The sequence below is a fragment of the Caretta caretta genome, chromosome 7 (assembly GCF_965140235.1).
Source record: "Caretta caretta isolate rCarCar2 chromosome 7, rCarCar1.hap1, whole genome shotgun sequence".
Taxonomy (NCBI): Eukaryota; Metazoa; Chordata; order Testudines; family Cheloniidae; genus Caretta; species Caretta caretta.
In genome coordinates this window covers 50931482-50948133 of record NC_134212.1, presented here as the reverse complement: position 1 = coordinate 50948133, position 16652 = coordinate 50931482, and the positions used below count along the sequence as shown (strand labels likewise).

Here is a 16652-nt window from a genome sequence, read left to right as displayed (position 1 = left end):
CGAGGAGGGATGGAGTGAGTGGGGGTAGGGCTTTGGAGAAGGGGCAGGACCTCGGAGAAGGGGCAGGCCAGGGGGTGGGGCAGGGGTGTTCAGTTTTCTAAAATTGGAATGTTGGCAACCCTAGATGGAGTGGGGGCAGGAAGAGGTGGGGTGGGGTTTGGGGGTCAGGGGTCAGGTGGGGAAAGGGGCCTGGGGTGGAGCAGGGGATTGAGCAGCCCTGGGGACCATTGGAAGCTGGCGACTGTGCTCAGCAGTGCAATGTCTAGCTTTTGGGCAAGCTGTCCTCAGTGTGATCCACAGCCCCATTTGGCCTGGGCACCCCATACACTTCATGGGGAGAATCAGGCGCTGAAAATGGGACCCACAGAAGCCAACACACTGAGTGGCAAGCTGCCTCAGTAGCCAATAGGAAATACTGAGGACCAGTGTGGCCTTGTGATAAATGAAGGGGGAGGCATTTGCCTTGACATAGGGTGAAAGTGTGAGTGTGGGTGGGAGGAAGATTACTGCGTGGAGAGACACTGGAGCACAGGTGTCAGCTATCCACCAATCCCTGGTGGACCCCAGATTCATCAACCCAGAGGCCCAAGTGAGAGTGCAACCTACAGCCAAGTTGCCTGTCCAGTACAAGGGCTGGTCAGGAATATGGACCTTTGCAGTCTATGACTCTCATAAATATAAAGAGAAGGGTAAACCCCTTTAAAATACCTCCTGGCCAGAGGAAAAATCCTCTCACCTGTAAAGGGTTAAGAAGCTAAAGGTAACCTCACTGGCACCTGACCAAAATGACCAATGAGGAGACAAGATACTTTCAAAAGCTGGGAGGAGGGAGAAAAACAAAGGGTCTGTGTCTGTCTGTATGCTGCTTTTGCCGGGGACAGAACAGGAATGGAGTCTTAGAACTTTTAGTAAGTAATCTAGCTAGGTATGTATTAGATTATCATTTCTTTAAATGGCTGAGAAAAGAACTGTGCTGAATAGAATGATTATTCCTGTCTGTGTGTCTTTTTTGTAACTTAAGGTTTTGCGTAGAGGGATTGTCTATGTTTTGAATCTAATTACCCTGTAAGGTATCTACCACCCTGATTTTACAGAGGTGATTCCTTTACTTCTATTAAAAGTCTTCTTGTAAGAAAACTGAATGCTTTTTCATTGTTCTAAGATCCAAAGGTTTGGGTCTGTGGTCACCTATGCAAATTGGTGAGGATTTTTACCAAACCTTCCCCAGGAAGTGGGGTGGTAGGGTTGGGAGGATTTTGGGGGGAAAGACGTGTCCAAACTACGTTTCCCAGTAAACTCAGATAAAGTTTGGTGGTGGCAGTGGAAATCCAAGGGCAAAGGGTAAAATTAATTTGTACCTTGGGGAAGTTTTAACCTAAGCTGGTAAAAGTAAGCTTAGGAGGTTTTCATGCAGGTCCCCACATCTGTACCCTAGAGTTCAGAGTGGGGAAGGAACCTTGACAATGACGATTATCCCATTCCCATGCTGCTGGGACAAGACTTAGCCAACCATGTGAGGCTAACAAAAAGGGTTACCCACAGCCAGGCTAAACAGGCTCCACACTTAACTCCATTCCTAAGCCTCCTACAAGGACCCAGTCTGTGTCCTCTGATATCATAGGCCTGGGAACCCAGCCAGAGGTGGTGAGACCAGACCCCAGACCAGAGTCCGTGGCAGAAGTTGTAGATCCAGTTCCTTGGACCCAGCTAGAACCAGCCCGAGGATCGGAACTGGCAGAGCTGTCAGCACCAGAGCCCGTGCTTGCAACCCCACCAGAGTCAGGAGAGCCAGCACCAAAGGGTGCCACAGAGCATGCACCTGCAGCAGCAGCTAAACCGGGGCAAGAAGCTCAACTGGAGACTGAAACACAACCTAGTGCACCAGTGGAGAGCGGCTCACAGTCTATGGAGACACCCCCATCACAGGCATCGCTTTCAGTGGGACCAAGTCCACAACCCTGCAAGGAACTAATGTCTCCAGAATCAAGGGACCAGTTCCAGGCAGAGCAGGAAGTGGATGAAAGCCTCAAGGAAGCTTGGACAGTGGCACAGAACAACCCACTGCCTCTCAGTTCTTCTAATACATCTAAGATTGTTGTTGAAGGAGGACTCTTATAAAAGGAAACCCTTTCTGGTAGACACAAGGCGGACTGGCATCCTCCGAGACAGTTAGTAGTTCCAGCTAAGTATAGGGTAAAGCTCTTGACCTTAGCCCACAATCACCCTAGTGGCCATGCTGGGGTGAATAGGACCAAAGACCATTTGGGAAAGTCATTCCACTGGGAGGGAATGGGCAAGGATGTTTCTACCTATGTCCTGTCTTGTGAGGTGTGCCAGAGGGTGGGAAAGCCCCAAGACCAGGTCAAGGCCCCTCTCCAGCCACTCCCCATCATTGAGGTTCCATTTCAGTGTGTAGCTGTTAATATTCTGGGTCCTTTCCCTAAGAAGACACCAAGAGGAAAGCTGCACATCCTGACTATGATGTTGAACTCTATATGTTGTGACAGGGTTGGGCCAGATGGCTACAGGAGAGTGATAGAAGGCAGATATATTAGCCCCAGGTTAAGTAGGTCCCTTTTCCCTGGGTAAGGTAATAGGGAAGGTTCCAGAACAATCAGGAACCTTCTGGAGACAATTAAGACAGACAGGCTGATTAGAACACCTGCAGCCAATCAAGAAGCTGCTAGAATCAATTAAGGCAGGCTAATCAGGGCACCTGGGTTTAAAAAGGACCTCACTTCAGTTTGTGGTGCATGTGTAAGGAGCTGGGAGCAAGAGGCGCTAGGAGCTGAGAGTGAGAATGCATACTGTTGGAGGACTGAGGAGAACCAAGCATTATCAGACACCAGGAGGAAGGTCCTATGGTGAGGATAAAGAAGGTGTTGGGAGGAGGCTGTGGGGAAGTAGCCCAGAGAGTTGTAGCTGTTGCACAGCTGTTCCAGGAGGCACTCTAGACAGCTGCATTCCACAGGACCCTGGGCTGGAACCCAGAGTAGAGGGCGGGCCTGGGTTCCCTCCAAACCTCCCAACTCCTGGTCAGACACAGGAGGAGTTGACCTGGACTGTGGGTTCACGAAAATGGCCAAACTGACGGCTGTCGTGAAGCTCCAAGGCGAGCAAATCTACCAATAAGCCCAAGACCCACCAAGGTAGAGGAGGAACTTTGTCACAATGTTTATGAAAATATGCTTATAAGTATAAATATAATCTAACTGGAATATGCTTTGTGCTCGATATGCCATGTAACATATCTTTGCAAAGGTTATGATCTACTGAATATATTAATCCTTTTTGTATGCATGTATCATTTTTATATCTGAACTTATGAGCATTGGCTCTGTGCTTGTATTTGAAGTGTTTGCTGTAGGAAACACACAAGGGAGGTTTGGCCAATATATTGTGAAGGGGCTATTCAAGTAATTGGGAATACTTAACTAACAATGGACTTTGGGAGACACCAATCCACATCTGAGCTTTCCTGGACATGTTCAAACTAACATGTATACAGTGGTGTAGGCCTGCAAAAAGCTGAATCATTCATGGACACGTGACTTCCCCAGGTGGCTACAAACTCCATCTTGTTGCTGTGATTTTGCACAGAAAAACAAAGGGGTTTCCGCCCACAAGAGAGAGAATATAAAAGGCCCTGGAAGCCTCTCCATTTTATCTTCAGCTGGCTCAAGAGATGGCCTCTTCATCCCAAAGAGATGCCTGAAAGAAACTGGAACAAAGGACTGTAACTACGGGGGTGTGAGTTATTGCTGGGCCCAGGCCATAAACTACAATGTTTGTCTGAAAAGGATTGTACCTGAGATAACATCTAAGGTGAGAAGTTAGTATTTTTAACTAGATCCTTAGTGTATTAAGGTTTCAGAGTGGTAGCCGTGTTAGTCTGTATCAGCAAAAACAACGAGGAGTCCTTGTGGCACCTTAGAGACTAACAAATGTATTTGGGCATAAGCTTTCGTGGGCTAGAACCCACTTCATCAGATGCATGGAGTGGAAAATACAGGAGCAGGTACAAATACATGAAAAGATGGGAGTTGCCTTACCTAGTGTGAGGTCAGTCTAACAAGACAATTCAATTAACAGCAGGATACCAAGGGAGGAAAAATAACTTTTGGAGTGGTAATGAGAGTGGCCCATTTCAAACAGTTGACAAGAAGTTTTGAAAGTAGGGGGAAATTAGTATGGGGGAAATTTAGGTTTAGGTTTTGTAATGACCCAGCCACTCCCGGTCTTTATTCAGGCCTAATGTGATGGTGTCCAGTTTGCAAATTAATTCCAGTTCTGTAGTTTCACGTTGGAGTCTGTTTTTGACGTTTTTTTGTTGAATTGCCACTTTTAGGTCTGTTATTGAGTGACCAGGGAGATTGAAGTGTTCTCCTACTGGTTTTTGAATGTTATGATTCCTGATGTCAGATTTGTGTCCATTTATTCTTTTGCATAGAGACTGTCCGGTTTGGCCAATGTACATGGCAGAGGGGTATTGCTGGCATGTGCATATATCACATTGGTAGATGTGGAGGTGAACAAGCCCCTGATGGTGTGGCGGCTGTGGTTAGGTCCTCAGATGGTGTCCCTTGAATAGATATGTGGGCAATGTTGGCACCGGGGTTTGTTGCAGCGCTTGGTTCCTGGGTGTTTTTATTGTGTGGTGTGTAGTTGCTGGTGAGTATTTGCTTCAGTTTGGGGGGCTGTCTGTAAGCAAGGACTGCCCTGTCTCCCAAGGTCTGTGAGAGCTTATGCCCCAAAAAATGACTCCTTGTTGTTTTTAGTGTATTAAGTTAGCCTTGCATGTTTTTTTTTGTTTTGTTTCATAACTTACTTTTTTCTATGTTATTACTTGAAACCACTTAAATCCTACTTTTTATACTTTTGTTTATTAATTAACCCAGAGTAAGTAATACCTGGGGGAGCAAACAGCTGTGCATATCTCTTTATTACTGTTACAGAAGGCGGACAATTATGAGTTTACCCTGTATAAGCTTTATACAGAGTAAAACAGACATATTCAGGATTTACACTCTCAGACTGAATACTGGGTGCTTGGAAAGTCCCTGTTAACTGAGAAGCCCCTGAGCTAAGTGAATCTTAGTTTCTGTGAACTGCAGGAGGGCGTGGCCCAACCTCTAGGTCTGCTGGAGCCAACTGGTGTGTCTACCTCAGCAAGATGGGCGTGCCGGGAAGCCTTTTCTGGCAGGGGGGTTTGTTCTCAGTGGTATCCCACTAGACTGTCAAGTAAGACTGTCTAGTAACAGTCTTGAAGGAGTTTCTGTGACCCAACCCGTCACAGTGGCGTAATTGAGCAGGATCCGTGCACAGCTGATTGCTTTGAGACACTGGTAGTGAATTTAACTGAGTTTTAAGTGTGGTGGCTGGAGAACAGACAAAGTGGTTACTGGTTTGTTATTTTCTATTTTATTTCAGGTGTGGGAAATAAGCACAAGAAAGCAAGAAAATGACTACCAGTGAGGCAGCTACAAAACTAGAGCTGGCCAGACTGGAAGCAGAAGAGAAGGCAAAGGACTAAGTGTGGTGTTGTGCTCCATATGATTTTATGAAAATATGCTAATCATTGTGAATATAATGTAACTGGAATGTGCTTCATTCAAAAGGTCTCTTGTAAGGTATCATTACAAAGCTTATAATCTACTGAGTGTGGTAATCCTATTTGTATAAATGCATCATTCTTGTATCTGAAACTAGAAATATGAAATATAACTCTGAGGTCCTATTGTAATTATGTAAAGTGTGGGCCATTAATTGGGGTTTGGAATCTTGATGGCTCCCATCAACTAGGACAATTGGTTGTAAATGGCTCTGTTTACTTGCAAGCCTTCCTGTGAGTCAGGCCAGGAAGAATGAAGGCTTGGGGTCTCACATGACATGTGATCATGTCACCTGGTACTGCAATCCATCTTAAACCTAAAAAGAAAAGGAGCACTTGTGGCACCTTAGAGACTAACAAATTTATTTGAGCACAAAAACTTATGCTCAAATAAATTTGTTAGTCTCTAAGGTGCCACAAGTACTCCTTTTCTTTTTGCAGATACAGACTAACACGGCTGCTATTCTGAAACCCATCTTAAACCTGATGCTTTTCCATTTAGAAGGAGGGGTGGGGACCCAGAGAGAGAAAAGATTCCTGCCTTGTGCCAAAGCTATATAAGGGGGTGGAACAGAACAAAGGGGTCTGCAGTCATGAGAAATCCCCTAGCTACCACCTGAGCTGGAACAAGGACTGTACCAGGGGAAAGGATTGGGCCCAGACTAGAAAGGAGTCTAGTCTGTGAAAGAAGCATATTGGAACACCTCTGAGGGTGAGATTTACCTTTATTCAGTTTCTTAAATGTATTAGGCTTAGACTTGAGTGTTTTGTTTTATTTTGCTTGGTAACTTACTTTGTTCTGTCTTTTATTACTTGGAACCATTTAAATCTTACTTTTTATACTTAAAATCACTTTTGCTTATTAATTAACACAGAGTAATTAATTAATACCTGGGGGAGCAAACAGCTGTGCATATCTCTCTATCAGTGTTATAGAGGGCAGACAATTTATAAGTTTACCCTGTATAAGCTTTATACAGAGTAAAACGGATTTATTTGGGGTTTTGATCCCACTGGGAGCTGGGTGTCTGGGTACTAGAGACAGGAGCACTTGCTAAGCTGTTTTCAGTTAAGTCTGCAGCTTTGGGGAAGTGGGTCAGACCCAGGGTCTGTGTTGCAGCATATTAGCATATCTGGCTCAACAAGGCAGGGTTCTGGAGTCCCAAGCTGCAGGGAAAATAGGATCAGAGGTAGTCTCAACACACCAGGTGACAGTCTCAAGGGGGTCTCTTTGATCAAACACGTCACACTGCAAGTTTCAAATGAGGCTCTGTGATGTTATTAATATGAACTGGGACCATATAAAGCATTGTTGCAACAAGGTCCTGTAGTGGCACCAAATCTTGTATGAAGGGGGTCAAATAAGGTGTCTAAGACAAGGTTATGGTTTGCTGGTTATGATTATGCTATCTGTATGAATGTATCATTTCTGTATTTAAAGTTATAAGTATTGGCTCTATACTACCTGTATTTCAAACTTGTGCTATGCTTCTGTGTAACACCTGCGACAGACCCAGACCAGTGGGGTACAGGAGTCTGGTCGAAGGCAAATATACTGGCCACTGGATGAACAGTTTTCTGTTCCCTGAGTGACCAGAGCAGGGGCCTGCCCTAGAGCAATCAGGAACCTGCTAGAACCAGTTAAGACAGATAAGCTAATCAAGACACCTGGAGCCAATTAAGAACTTTCTAGAATCAATTATGGCAGGCAGGCTAATCTGGACACCTGGTTAAAAAAGGACCTCCCATCAGTTAGTAGGGGAGTGCGCAAGAAGCAGGGAGTGAGAAGGCGTGCTGCTGGAGGACTGAAGACTTCAAGCATGATCAGGCTTCAGGAGGAAGATCCTGCAGTGAGGATAAAGAAGGTGCTGGGGGAAGGCCATGGGAAAGTAGCCTAGGGAGTTGTAACTGACATGCAGCTGATACAGGGAACATTGTAGACAGCTGCTATCCACAGGGCCCTGGGCTAGAACCCAGTGTAGAGGGTGGGCCTGGGTTCCCCCCATCCCCTCAACTCCTGATTGGACACAGGAGGCGTTGACCTGGTCTGGGAGAAACACCAGAAGGGAAGGACTAAATTGGAAAGGGATCTGGCCTGTCCCTGATCCACTAGGTGGGACACAGAGACTGCGGGGATTGTTCTCTGTTTCCCCCATGCTGGTCAGTAATGAGATTAGCTGAGTGGACAGCAGGTTTGAGCCACTACCAGAAGTGGCCAAACTGAGGATTGTCGTGAATCTCTGAGGCAAGCAAATCTGCCAGAAAGTGTAGGATCCACCAAGGCAGAGGAGGAACTTTGTCACACACCCCAGACAAGTTGGTGTCAGCTCTGCCTAGCCTGCTTGATGGCCCATTAAGGACCATCAGCTAAACAACTGACCCATTGAGAGAAGGCAGATACACCTTGAGACTCAGCAAGGTATGCAGGGACATGCCTATGGACAGAACTCTAAGGTTTTTTCTTCCCATCGTGCTGGAATGCTTGTCTTTGGAACAAAGAAAGAAAGGCCACATGGCAAGAGACTATAAAAAGCTGCTGCAGCTCCTCCATCATGTCTTCAATCCTGTTTCTTACCTCTGAAGGGACTTTGCTACAAACTGAAGCTCTGAACAAAGGACTGAATGACCCATCCCAGCTGTGGATGTACTCCAGAGACTTGATTTGAATCTGCAATTTATTTCATCACTGCTACAAGCCTGAACCAAGAACTTTGTCATTACTGTATGTAATTGATTCCATTTAACCAATTCTAGCTCTCATCTATGTCTTTTTCCTTTTATGAATAAACCTTTCGATTTTAGATTCTGAAGGATTGGCAACAGCGTGTTTTGTAGGTAAGATCTGATTTGTATATTGACCTGGGTGTGGGGCTTGGTCCTTTGGGAGTGGGAGAACCTTTTTTCTTTTACTGGGGTATTGGTTTTCATACTCATTCATCCCCATAATGAGTTGCACTTGTGGTGATACTGGGAAACTGGAGTGTCTAAGGGAATTGCTTGTGTGACTTGTGGTTAGCCAGTGGGGTAAAACTGAAGTCTTCTCCATGTGGCTGGTTTGGTTTGCCTTGGTGTGCAAAGGAATCCCAGCCTTGCCCTGCTTTAAGCAATTTGTTCTGAATTGACACTCTCAGTTGGGTCCCACCAGAGGCAGCATTGTTACAGGCTCAAAGAAGCAGAAGCAGCCAGGGAGGAAGCTGCTCACAAAAGAGCCATGGCGTTAAAAGACAAAGAGCTTGAAGCCCAGAGGATAGTACAGCAAGATGCTCAGGAGGAGAAAGAAAGAGAGAGGTAGCTAGCCCTGGATTTAAAAGACAGAGAAATTGAGACCCAGAAGCATGAACTGGCTGTAATGGAGTGGAAGAGACAAAACCCTTCAGCAGCTGGCTCCACTTCCCCAAAAGTCCACAAATGGGAGTGGTTATGTCCACAGTATGATCGATCCAATGATATTGCCGAATATTTCATCACCTTTGAGAGACTGTGCATGCTCCATGCAATTCCTGAAGATCAAAATATGACAACTTTAGTTGCAAAATTGACTGGGAGAGTTCTGGACATATTTGAGAGATTTGTTAGACAAGTGGGTGAGGGGAAAAGGCATTACAAGCCTTTAAGAAATGTGTGATTTAGTTACTTAGGAACAGTTCTTGAATATGTGCAGTGATGATGTAAAACAGTATTTGTGGGACAAAAAGATGAATGCAGTGGGGTGGATTGGCTGGGATTGCAGACTCTTTTGAGCAGACACAAGCTGCCATTAAACACAAACCACTGGCCGCGGGGGACAGGGTGGGGGGAAAACAGAATCACCGTTTTACCCCTGGGGAAAAGGAGGCTGGGTGTTCACCTCCCCATTCCCCTGTTACTCGTCCCAAGTCTCCTGCACAAGCAGAGGTGCCCCAGAGGTGCTACCATTGTAAGTTCACCGAGCACCTGAGGGATAGGTGTCCTTGGCTGAGTGGGAACAGGCAGCAGGTAACACATGAAGCTGCTGTTTCTCAGAGCACAGGGCTAACCCAGGCCTCTTTCCACACAGGATTTGTAAAGGTTGCTTCTACACAACCAAGCAGTGAGCATGTGCATGCTGTTAAACTTAATGGCAAAGTGCTCCAAAGTTGGAGGGATACTGGTGCAGAGATTTCTGTGGTCAGGAAGGACCTAATCCAGGTGAAGGATTGGTTACCAGGAAAAATGGCAGAATTAGAATTGGTGGGAGGTTACAAAGTCCTTGCACCCTTAGCTAAGGTACACATGGAGACTGGTGATTTGCAGGCTCAACTGACTTGCAGCGGTGGCAGATAATTTTGCACTGTTTCTACTGGGGAATGATTTTTTTTAATGTGGCAGAATGTGTCCCAGTGTTTGTTTGCAGCAAGAAGGAATCTTGTGCTAAAAGCGCCAGGGGGAGGTTGAAGTCACATGTGCTGCTGGGGGAACAGCAGAGTGTCTCTTTAATTCCTCTGTAGCAGTGGAGAATGCAGCTTTGGGGGCAGGGATGGTCGTAACCAGTTCCTGTAGCCCCAGGGCTCAAGGCAAGTCCCTGCGGGAAGAGCTGGATAAAGCCAGCTCCTGTCCTGTGATGATCTCCCTGTGGGAGGGGGATGTTCCTCTTTGTAACAGGGAGGCCTTCCCAGCTGCTGACTGCCAGGAAGTTGCAGGTCAGCAGGGTACAGGTCCTGCCTGGGGTGCACAGAGACATGTATCCTGGAGATGGAAGTTGGGGTCCTGGTGACCGCTGCAGTGGGATCAGACCCCAAGGGCACTGTAGCTGGAAGCAAGCCCAAACTGAGTGAAAAGGGGGGGATTTTTCTGGCCAGTGAAGGGTCTGTCATAGCTAGTAGCTGTGAGCCCACAGCTGGATCAGGGTCACCTTCCCTTTTTGGGGATGCAGGAATGTTTGCCTCAGGGGGGAGCCCAGAGAGGGAAATCCAGACAGAAGGTGAGGCGGGACAGGAGGGTCTGCCTACCTTTTGTAGGGAGGCTTTTCCCCTGGGGGAGAGTGGAGGATCTGCATCTAAAATGCCAGACCCCTCACCTGTGGATCAGGTTTTGAGGGAAGATTGAGGGACAGATCTCCTGGAGGGGAGAGTCCACTCAGCTGACCTGTTGGGAACAGAGTGGGGTGACTGAGGAGTTCTTACCAAACCAAAGCACTCCATTAAAGAAGTTCCCAAACCCTACCCTAAAACCTAAAGGATACCATGTTATTTATCTAAAGCCCTTTTATTCCCAAGAAATCAAGGTTCTCCAGTTTACAGCCCAGGAGAGAGCCAATGCTGAGTGGCCTGAAGGAGTTTACTATGAAGGGAAAAGCAATGGTGGCGTAGAAGAGGTGAGCCTTTCCATCACCCTTGGGCATAAGCAGTGACAGCAAATACAGGAGTTGTGCACCAGCTTTATGCCAATGTTTTCAGTCACCCCAGGACAGACAGAACGGGCGTACCACTCCTTTGACACAAGTGATGCTTGCCCAATTAGAGCTCAGCCCTACCGGGTGGCTCCTCAAGCCAAAACTGCAATAGAAAGGGAGATCAAGGACATGTTACAGATGGGTATAATCTGTCCCTCTGAGAGTACATGGGCCTCTCCAGTGGTTCTGGTTCCCAAACCAGATGGGGAAATCCACTTTTGCATGGACTACCATAAGCTAAATGATGTAACTCACCCAGAGAACTATCCAGTGCCACGCACAGATGAGCTATTGGAGAAACTGGGATGTGCCCAATTCATCTCCACCTTAAACTTAACTAAGGGGTACTGCCAAGTGCTGCTATATGTCCCAGCCAAGGAAAGGTCAGCCTTCATCACCCATGTAGGGATGTATGAATTTAATGCGCTCCCTTTCGAACTGCGAAATGCACCTGCCACCTTCCAGAGACGGGTAAATAACCTTCCGGCGGGATCTGGAGAATTTGCAGTAGCCTACCTTGATGATGTGGCTATATTCTCAGATTCATGGGCAGAACACCTGAAACACCTCCAAGCTGTCTTCTGGAGTATAAGGGAGGCAGGATTAACCGTTAAGGCAAAAAAAATGTCAGAGGCCTAAACAGGGTAACTACCTTGGACTCCAGGTGGGTCAAGGAACTATCAACCCCCTACAGGCTAAAGTAAATGCTATTCAAAATTGGCCCATCCCTAAGTCAAAGAAGCAGGCCGAATACTTCTTGGGCTTGGCTGCGTATTACAGACAATTGTGCATGTATCTTATTAACTCTGTTTTCTTAAACCTCCAGGAAGAAATCCCAGATGGCGTGGACCTGAACCAGGCTGGCCAACATCGTCTGTTGTTGTTTATCAACATTGGGGGGCGTGTGATAAATGAAGGGATGAGGTAGGTCCCTTTTATGGACACCCAGTCAGCCAGTAGCTATAAAATCCCTTTTAGTAACTGTTCTCTAATTGCTCTACCTATAAAGGGCTAAAAAGTCTCACTGCTATGCATAGGTAAAAGGAAGTGAGTGGGAACCTGGCCAAAAGAGCCTATGGGAAGGCTAGAACTTTTTAAAATTGAAAAAAGACTCCCCTTTTGCCTGTGTGGTGGTGTTCTCTCAGGGAGAGGCGGACAGGACAACAGCTATGCTGTAAGAAGCTTGGGCCAGGTATGAAAAATCATCAGTATCATATCTAGATACTACTCATTTAAAAGCCCAGGTATGTAAGTAGATCAGGAAATGTCTAGGAAGATGCAATTAGGTTTATCCCTTTTATTTCGTTATGGCTTGTGACCCCTCTGTGCTAACCATAGGTGCTTTTGTTTTGCTTGTAACCTTTAAGCTGGACCTCAAGAAAGCTCTTCTTGGTAATTAATTCTTGTAGTTGCTCTTTTAAACTCTAGCAATAGCCTGAGTTCCCAGATGTATTTTCTTTCTTTTTAAAGAACAGAATTGGATTTTTGTGTCTGAAGAGGTTTGTTCACATGTTTAATTAGCTGGTGGCAACAGCCAGTTTCCTTTTTTTCCCTTTCTCAGCTCTTCCTTAGATGTGGGGGAGGGGTGGCGGTGGCGGTCAAAGGGCTTGATGGTACCCCAGAGAAAGGAATTCCCAAGTGCGTGTTCCTGGGCTCTCAAAGGGGTTCTACACTTGGGTGGTGGCAGCATCTACCAATCCAAGGTCAGAGAAAAGCTGTAACCTGGGAGTTTAATATAAACTGGGAGTGGCTAGTATTAATTTTTAGAATTCTTGTGGGATCCTTTTGAAGTCGAAGTGCCAGACTGAGGAATTAGCCGAGAGGCCTAAGCCCCACTCTTCTGAGGGACTTAGTGAGGCACAATCCCATCAGAGGACCTTCTGCTGGACTCAGGCACTGGGGTCAGCGCAGCCTTTCCTGGCACAAATGCAGCAGGAGGAGCTGGGTCTCCATTGCTGAGTGCTGAGCTCTGGCCTGGTCTGTCCGGCAGGGCAGGGCCCAGTGTCCCACTGTCTGGCAGGGGGAATGCCATCAGGTTGGGCACAAGTCCGCAAAGTGCCACCTACCTGTTTCTCAGCATGAGTGGGGACTTCATTAGCAATCCCCCGGCAGGTCCTTTGATCAAATTCTCACTAAGTAGCTTCCCCTGTGGCTCTGGTCTCCTCCACCCCGTCACTTGAGTCAGGTTCAATACTGCCCCATTTTCCTGATCTTGTCCTTCCCATCTAATTTACTTCCAGCCGCCAGACATTCAACACAGTGAGAGCCAGCAGCGACTCTTCTGACAGTCTGTCCCCCTATGTTCACCCTTTTAAAAGACTATGATAAATTTTGTAAAAAGTATGCCTTGTGAGTATGTCTTTGAAAACTCATAATTGCTGATCATTATTGTCCTGGTAAAGTTTGTGTGATATCGTTGTATGTAAGTTATGAGATTCTACTATATGATGTTTTTGAGATGTTCCAAGTTTGGAAAAATAGCCACAAACTGGTTCCTCAGAGACAAATGGCAAACTGATGCCTCCGCCAGATGTCAACAGGATCAAATGGACCATCACCTGGCTAACTGGCCATTCTTTGGCAGGAAAGAGGATGTGGGTAAAAATTTACATTTTGACAAAGGAACAGCTTTAGATTCCTGTCCAAACAGATTTTCTGTTGCCTGAACCTCAGCTGGAGGTGGCTTTCAAAAAACAGAGAGCTATAAGAAAGGGGAATGGACACCCCAAAATATTCCTCCCTTTCTCTCTGCTCACGGCATCAACAATGGTTGAAAGACATGGAAAGTAACACTGAACTGGGGGAGGGGTCCCCGCTGAAAGGAGTCCAACCTGTAAGACTGCTAAAACATGTGGTGTGAGAGAGATTCGCTTTGGGGGGAGGGATAGCTCAGTGGTTTGAGCATTGGCCTGCTAAATCCAGGGTTGTGAGTTCAATCCTTGAGGGGGCCATTTAGGGATCTGTGGCAAAAATTGGGGATTGGTCCTGCTTTGAGCAGGGGGTTGGACTAGATGACCTCCTGAGGTCCCTTCCAACCCTGATATTCTATGAATGTATTTAGCTTATTAAATTAGGCGTTAGTTGCATTTTACCTTTTATTTCTTTGTATCCAATTCTGACTTTTATGCCTCATTACTTGTAATCCCTTAAAATCTTTCTTTAGTTAATACACTTGTTTTATTGTTTTATCTAAACCTGAGTGTTTGAATTGAAGTGTTTTGGAAATTCCATTTGGGATAACCGGGTTTGTGCATACCATTTTCTATTCATAAAACGATGGACTTTCTATGGGCCTGTATTGTCCAGGAGGGTGCGGGGCAGTACAAAACAGCACATTTCCGGGGGAAAGTCTGGGACTGGGATTTTGTGGTGTTGCTCCGCAGTGTATCTGGGAGGAATTTACATGCTGGAGGCTGGCTGTGAGCAGGCCAGGAGTCGTTGCTCTCACAGCGAAGCAGTGTAAACGACACTCCGGTTGGAGAACTGAGGGGACACAGCTGTTCAACAGTCCAGATTGTAGCCCTCCAGCTCCAGAAACAGCAGCTCTTCCTGGTGAACCACAAGGCCACCTTATGGTTCACCTGAAGTGGCTGGCCTTGTCTCAATGCTTAACGAGCAGCCAGTCAGAGGCCTGTAGCACCTGGGTCACCTCTGGGCTGTGTCAGCCCCTGCACAGTCTGCAGTGAGTCCCTTCTGTTGATCTGCAAAGCAGAGACCCTGTGCCGGCATGTCTCCATGGCGCCAGGTCCCGTGGGCTGTGTGACCGTCTCCGGACACTGTCTAGCCAGGTGCTGGCACTCTTAGGCTATGTCTACACTTGCCAGTTTTAGGGCAAAAAGTCAGGTTTTTGCGCAAAAAACACACTAGTATCTTCACTGAAATCTACATTTTGCGTTGAAACTCAGCAGTTTCAGCACAAAAATAAAACCACCCCAATGAGAGTATTTTTGTGTTGATGCTTTTGCGCTGATGTGCCAGAAGACTCTTGATTGCTTTACTGGTCTAATTGCCCTCCAGAGCTGTCCCACAATGCAGCGCGGGAGTGCCTGCTCTTTGAAACTCAACAGTCCTGCCTGCAAGTATGCGCCCCTTCCCTTTAGCTCTGTTTTGACAGCTGGTGCTGTCACTTCTCTGGGACACAAAACAAATAATTATTGTGGAATGCTCCTGCTGCCTCCCACGATACAAACAGAGGCAGGCAGACAGAATGTGCTGTGCAGAGTCAGGGAGGGAGGCGGGGGCTGAGGTTGGGGTTTCCCCCTCCCCCTGCCTTAGGACTGGTTGCTTCCAGCGACTGTCACACACACATATCCACCCCTGCCACAATAATGATTTGCTTTGTGTCCAGGAGCAGTGCACAGTGGGATAGCTTCCACAGTGCACTCCTCTCATCTGCAATGCAAGTGCTGCATAAGTAAACACGCTCTGAAGCCTGTGGAAAACAATGTGAACACAAACCAGTGCTTTTCTTTTAGCACTTTTCTATCACTGACAAAACGGTCAGTGAAAAAACTCTGCAAGTGTAGACATAGCCTTACCTTCTGTCAGTTTGCCGGCTTGTTCTGCAGCTCCTCCTGGCAGGATTTTGGAGAACACGCTCTCTCCATCCACCCCGGACTGTCCAGCTGCTGCCCCAGTTGGTGGGGGAGCCCCTGATGGCTTCTGACCCACTTTAATACCTGCCAGGGAATATATAGAACCATAGTAAGGAGGAGAACCCAGCCACAGCCCCTCCCTGACACGGGCAGCGCCTATGTGACTTACTAGAGGTGGGGCCAGAGCCCAGGTGCTTTCAGCTGCCAGGAGTCTGTGGCATGACTGGTACAGATTAGGGCAGGCTGCTTTTGGGCACCTTCTGCACATCTGCTTCCCTGACCGGGGGATGCCAACCCACCCTGGGTCACTGCTGACCCCTCTCCTGCCCTGAGGGACCGGTAGGCTGGGGATCTGGCCCCATTCCATAGCCTGACAAGAGCGGGATGCATTTGTTTCCAGGCTCCGAGTGATCTCAGCCTCTGAATGCTGTGATGTGCTAGGGAGGGATAAAAGTGGATCTTCTCTTTGAAGAGACCAGGCAGCCATGGCTCTGGCAAATACAGCTGGTGCCTGGCTGCTCCTTCAGTACCATGGGCACTGCCAGCCAACATGGGCGCAGGTGGCCTGGCAGGGCCCAATGTGTTGGTCTGGCTCACTGACCTGCTGCAGTCGTTCCCAGTGGTTGTGCTTGGGGCGCTCTCCCATGCGGTGGTGGCACTTTTGTGGTGGGTTTGGGCGTATCCACCTGATCCGCTTTTGGCTGTAACATGAAAGGCATATTTCAGAATTCCCCTGGTCTCTGTGCGCATGGGTGGGCAGGCAGGTAGGGCATGGGGCTGGTAGAACAGCAGTCCCAGGGGCATAGGGGCACATCAGTAAGTGCCAGCAGACAATCCAGCCCTCGCAACAGGTCAAAGACTATATCAACCCAGGATCACGCATGTTGCCTCCTGGGAAACCCACCCTGACACCCCCTGCTCCCAGTCACACATATGCACATCTCCTCCCACACACAAAGGCCTACCTTGCAAGCCAGCCTGGCTCCCCAAGGCAATGGCCCAGCCTCTGTCATCCCTTGCAATCCACAGCCAAATC

General features: G+C 47.4%; 1 protein-coding gene across 1 annotated transcript in view; it reads right to left on the bottom strand.

Moving 5' to 3' along the window:
• Positions 1-16652, bottom strand: part of LOC125639443 (protein bassoon) — a 112096-nt gene that overhangs the window by 28679 nt on the left and 66765 nt on the right. Inside the window, exons 5-6 of the mRNA XM_048856491.2 lie at positions 16218-16317; positions 15560-15700 (exon numbers count right to left, since the gene is read on the bottom strand). Coding sequence (XP_048712448.2) covers positions 15560-15700; positions 16218-16317 — 241 coding nt within the window. The remainder of the gene's footprint in view (positions 1-15559; positions 15701-16217; positions 16318-16652) is intronic.